At 37.6% G+C, this 6000-nt stretch overlaps 1 protein-coding gene across 1 annotated transcript in view; it reads left to right on the top strand.

The window, feature by feature from the left end:
* The first annotated feature begins 337 nt into the window (after positions 1-337).
* The window catches only part of CHRNG (cholinergic receptor nicotinic gamma subunit), a 37939-nt gene continuing 32276 nt past the window's right edge, over positions 338-6000 (top strand). Inside the window, exons 1-2 of the mRNA XM_040349679.1 lie at positions 338-607; positions 4575-4714. Of these exons, the coding sequence (XP_040205613.1) occupies positions 568-607; positions 4575-4714 (180 nt within the window). The 5' untranslated portion in view covers positions 338-567. The remainder of the gene's footprint in view (positions 608-4574; positions 4715-6000) is intronic.

Below are 6000 nucleotides of genomic sequence, written 5' to 3'. Positions count from 1 at the left end.
AGACTAACATGATTGGTTTGACTATAACCTGCTTTAATGATTCCTTTAATATTCCTCATAGGATCTACAAATATTTATTGGATTTTTCTATGTTTCAAATACTCTCTTATTACATGATACCATTTTTATTTTTCTGTAATATTTTATTGTCAATTGTATCTACTGTTTTCTCTTTACTTTAAACCCAATAAACTAATTTGACAAAAAAAAAAAAAGCTTATTTCTTTCATTTATTTTTTTAGTTATATATGTTTTTTTTATATATAGTTATGTATTTATTGGTTATTCAGTTGCATAGCCCAAAATACAGTATTGAGTGCTGTGTCCATTTCTTGTAATACAATGCAGCCCTCTGCTGTCAGCACAAGCTCTTAGTTACTTTCTGGTCCAATTGTCCAGTAATGCAGGACATTGTTATTTCCCTTTGTCATCTTTGGTATCAACAGCTGACTATTCCTAGGACAGCTGGTGATAGGGTCCCAGTGGCCTGGTCAGTCCCTAAAATAACCATTCCAGACATTGTACGGAGGTTTAATCCACTCAACACATAAGGCATGAGTTAGAAGCATGGACAACATGTTGCTGCTCCTCTTTCTGTACTTCACAGGTAGGAACCTTACCTGAATTGTACCTGCAGTGCTTTTATGTCTTACTTATTTACGTGCATGTTTGTGATTGCAGATCAAAGGTGAAGCATCAAATACAATATGTCTGCTAGATTAAAATGTTATAACAAGAAACAATTATAGTTTTAAAGTGCAGCTAAACATGTTCACTCCTCATAAGTTTAGAGCAGTCAGGTTAAAAAGAAAGATTAAATGCTGGATATTGCTATTGCACTTTTCACATTCCTGATTCTTTATGTTTAATCTGGTATTATTGAGCTTTTTAGTGAAAGAATATTCAATTCACAAGACAATGGAGATTCATCAATGATACAAAGAGCAAGTGTATATAATAGCAAAACTGCACAAAGTTTACATATCCATTGTATGTGGGGTAATCTGGTATGCCATATCGCTGAACAACCTGATTCTCTAATCATGTAACAAAATTTTCTAAGACTAATAACCAATATAATATAACATAACTTTCTATTATAACTTTCACTACAAGCACGACATTTGCTGCATTATTATCCAGACATTTACAAGCTTAGGGAAGTCATTGTATATTTCAAGAACACAAAGCCTGATTTTAATTATTCCATTCATATTTTTATAGTAAAACCAATTACAATAAACATGATTTCACTGACAACTTGGTTGTTAATTACTTTTACTGTGTTTAAAGAATATATGAATTCTTAATTTACATGCATGAACAGGTAGAATTCTTCATAAATTGCAGCATGCGCACGTGGCATTTGTACAATCCTACATAAATATTCCTTGTGTTTTATGGTAAAGTCTTATCATTGTGAAGACGTTGCTAAATATTGATATGCATTCAAATTCAATTTTTTTGTTTTGTGTATAAAAACATAAATGTAATTTGTATTTATCATAGGAGGAGCATATTTATGTAGGTTTTTAGGACATTACAAGTTATTACATGCCTAGTCAGCAGGTCACACCAGATCAGTTATTATTATTATACAGCGCCAACAGTTTGTGCAGCGCTTTAGAATATAAAAGGGAGATAATACAGTTATAATACAATAAAATACAAGAGGATTTAGGCCCCGTACACACGGTCGGACAAAACCGATGAGAATGGACCGAGGTTCAGTTTCATCGGTCCAAACCGACCGTGTGTATAGCCCATCGGTCTGTTTTCCTTCGGTCCAAAATGGTAAAACATGCTTCAAAACCGAACCGATGGACCGCTGCCCGATCGGTCCAAACGGATGGTTAGTACAGAAAAGCATCGGTTCAAAACCCGCGCATGCTCAGAATTAAGTCGACACATGCTTGGAAGCATTGAACTTCATTTTATTCAGCACATCGTGTGTTTGACGTCACCGCGTTCTGACCCGATCGGTTTTTGGAACGATGGTGCGTACGCATATCAGGCCGTCAGGCCACTTCAGCAGTGAACCAATGAAAACGGTCCGTCGGACCATTCTCATCAGTTTGGAACGACCGTGTGTCGACCTGCTCAGAAGAGTTTACAATCTAGTAGGGTGGAGCAGGTGGTACAAAAGGTTGTAACTGTGGGGAATGAGCTGATGGAAGTGGTAAAAGATTAGTTGGAGACGTAATAGGCTTCCCTGAAGAGATGAGTTTTCAGGGATTGCCTGAAGGTAGCCAGAGTTGGGGATAGCCGGACAGGTTGAGGTAACAAGTTCCAGAGGATGGGAGAGACTCTGGAGAAATCCTGGAGACGAGCATGGGAGGATTTAGGTGTACATTTAATAACCTGTGATGTTTCCTGCTTTTACACATCAAGACCCTTCACTGCATATAAAGCTCTCAGAAGAGAGACAGTTTATTAAAATTTGGAATTCTCTTCTCTGACCAAGAAGAGAAGGAAATGAAATTTTCAATGAATGGCTGTGATGTGTTATATAAGTGAGATTGGAACCAGTGATCTCACGAGACTCCTAAATGAAATGTAAAATATAAAAGACGATAAAGTAAGAGTTAAAAAATGTAATTAAAGTTAATAAAAAGGACCCATGTGAGAGGGACCACTCATAAAATAATTGTTTTTATTTTGATTAAGATATTCCTGTGACACTTGTTTCCAAGTGTATTTATAGAGCAATAGGGGACATTGAGGAATGAGATAAATCGTACTTGTATATGTATGCCAGGAGTCAGACCACCATCCCGGGTGCTTATTATTTTTCTCATATTCTTGACTTTCTCCTCTCCTGTACCCTTTATTAATTTTTATTATCTACATTTTTTTTATTTATCTTATAATTTTTTTTTCTCTTTTTTTTGTTTACCGATAGGATAATCTTGAAGCGATTTAACATATTTTTTCTCTAGGGTTACTCACTCATAACTCTATTATGGTTTCATGTCCTATTACATTATAATAATTCCTTGACAAATAGTTGGATCGATACATCTTCTATTTTTTTCTACTTAGTTTATATACTCACTTAATTTTCTGTGTGTATTTATTAATTATAGGGAACAGTTAACTGCATATGTATTGATTAAATGTGTTGTACTAGGTACTGCAAATGTAACCCAGATATATATATATATATATATATATATACACACACTTATGTATTTCAGTACATTTCCTTTTTTATTTTCTCCTCCCCCAACTTATGTTCCCCTATTGAAATCTCAATAAAAACATTTGACAAGGAGATAAATCGTACAAATGGCCAGTAAGGTGCTTCTATCGCACATTAATAAACTGTCCGTTTGTACAGTAATCAGTAGCAGCTTCTCACTGAGCTGCGATGAGAAGCAGAAAACATAATTTCCACTCCTCATCGCAGCTTATTAAACTGCTGCACAGTAGAGATAGGCTTCAATAGTCACTTTATGTGATGAAAAAAAACGAAATTTTCTGTGAAGTAAAAAACGACGTTTTTGAAACTTCAATTTTCAAAGACGAAGTTGCCTACACACCATCGTTTTTTCACAATGCTCTAGCAAAGCGAGGTTACGTTCACCACGTTTTTCCATTGAAGCTCGCTTCATAACTAGCTTCTGGGCATGCGTGGGTGTAAAAACGTTGTTTTAAACGTTGTTTTTTGCTACACACGGTCAATTTCTGTGAAGTAAGAAGTAAAAAACGACGTTTTGAAAAACGACACATAAAATTGAAGCATGCTTTAATTTTTTTTTGTTGTTTTTCACAAGACATAAAACTACGTTTTCCCCCACACACGGTCATTTTTTCATCACATAAAGTGATGGGCCCATATTCTCTCTAAAAATCTGCGGGCTGCGCTTAAGGCACTTACACTCCGCTGTCCCAACTTACAGGAGCAAGTGTTGTATTCCCCAAACACTTGCTCCATAAGTTGGGACGGCGGAGTGTAAATGCCCCGGCGTAGCCTGGCGGATCTCCAAGGGGGCGGCTTGTATTCAAATTAAGCGCGCCCCCGATTCTAATGAACTGCGCATGCACTTGCGGAAATTTACTCCTCATATAGCAGGAGTAAGTTTCCGCTTACGCAAACGACGTTAGCGACGGTTACGCGACGCGAACTCGTTCGGGAATCGGCGTAGAAGGATCATTTGCATACGCAAATGAGTCCTTCACGTAAATGCCATCTAGCGGCGGCCGGCGTCATTACATTTAAGATCCGCCAGTGTAAGTGACTTACAGATGGCGGATCTTAAGTGTATCTATGCGAAAATTATTCTAAGAATCAGTCGCATAGATACACGGGCCAAAAAAGGGAGTTACGATGGAGTATCCTGAGATACTCCATCGTAACTTCTATGAGAATATGGCCCATGGTGTGTATGCGGCATAAGTTTAAGAAATGCATACTTTGGTGTGCACAGTAAATCCAGCTTGGGAATTTGGGAATTATGCCAGTACATGTAGTCCCTGCACCTCTGGAAGACTATGCTTTGCTCTTTACTATAGCAACATATCAGTTAGGACCTGTTCAAATATACTAATACTATCTATGGTTCTCCTTTCAGTTGTCTTGGCTAACAATGAAGAAGAAAGGCTCCAGAAAAATTTGATGAACAACTACAATAGAAACTTACGCCCAGCAAAAAAAGATGGCGATATTATAAGTGTCAGTATAAAATTGACACTTACCAACCTCATCACTTTGGTATGTTTTACTTTTGTGTATATTTCAGGCATACGTCCTACTATTATGTTAATGAGCTTTAACCTTGCATTACATTCAGCTGCATAGGTGGAACTGTATGGAAGAAGTCTCAGTTTGATAGATGTCTCAGTTTGATAGATGTCCCATTTCTATTTAACAGAATAGGTAATCGACCAAATAATAAGAGAAAGAGAAATTATAACGTGCATTTTACTTAGCAGGACAAGGACAAAGGGCTACCCCAGAAGAACTGCAGTACTCTGGTAGTAATTAGTAGCTTGATCTTCAAGAGAAGCTGCATGCTATTAAGTGCCTGCCTGTCTCCCCACATGCCAGTTCTGACAGCAGCGGGCCTCTCAACTGGCTGCAGATCACTTTCCAGCTACATATACCTCATCGGTTATTGTCTCTCTGAGTTACTGTGAAAAGGAAGCTGAGGAATTTATACTCCCTAGGAGTGTCCAGGAACCAAGGGAGTTTTTGAACATTGAGGTAAAGTGGCCCGTACCTGCATCTGAGCATGGTAAGTAAATGGTCACTCTGCTTTAGTGCCACAATTGACACTTAGAAACAAAATATTTAAGGGGTCATTCTCTATCATTTCCTAACTGTCAATTGTGGCACTAAAGCAGAGTGACCATTTACTTACCATGCTCAGATGCAGGTACGGGTCACTTTACCTCAATGTTCAAAAACTCCCTTGGTTCCTGGACACTCCTAGGGAGTATAAATTTCTCGGCTTCCTTTTCACAGTAACTCAGAGATTTGCTATATTGCAATTAGAAACAAAATATTTAAGGGGTCATTCTCTATCATTTCCAAATTGCAATATGGCAAATCTCTGCTTTGCCAATGCAGCAGAAAGCAACATGTTTGCTTTGAAACCCAACTGAGGCTTTAAAAAAAGCTAGTGGATACGTTTAATGGTATGCAAAATAACTTAAATGTAAGATGATTTTACTGTTCTTAGCAGTTAAATTGCTCCTTAGCAGCATCCCAAGATCAAAGGAAAGGGCAATAAGCTTTAGAGAAGAACCACTGCGTGGATAGGAATATGAAAGCACACTTGTTGCTATGTTCTGCTAGCGAAAAGAGATTAGTACTTTCTTAGTTATGCCCTGTACACACGATCAGGCTTTAGCCTGACCAAACTCACATCGGAATTGCGAGGGAATTCCATCGGAGGAAAAGAGAACAAGTTCTCTATGTAAACACTGATGGAATTTCTCGGAATATCCAATGGAAAAACTCAGATGGGCATACACATGGTCGGAATTTCCGATGAA

This window comes from Rana temporaria, chromosome 4 (assembly GCF_905171775.1).
Source record: "Rana temporaria chromosome 4, aRanTem1.1, whole genome shotgun sequence".
NCBI classification, from domain to species: Eukaryota; Metazoa; Chordata; class Amphibia; order Anura; family Ranidae; genus Rana; species Rana temporaria.
Note: the sequence above shows the minus strand (reverse complement) of the source record. Positions and strands in the feature narration are given on the sequence as shown.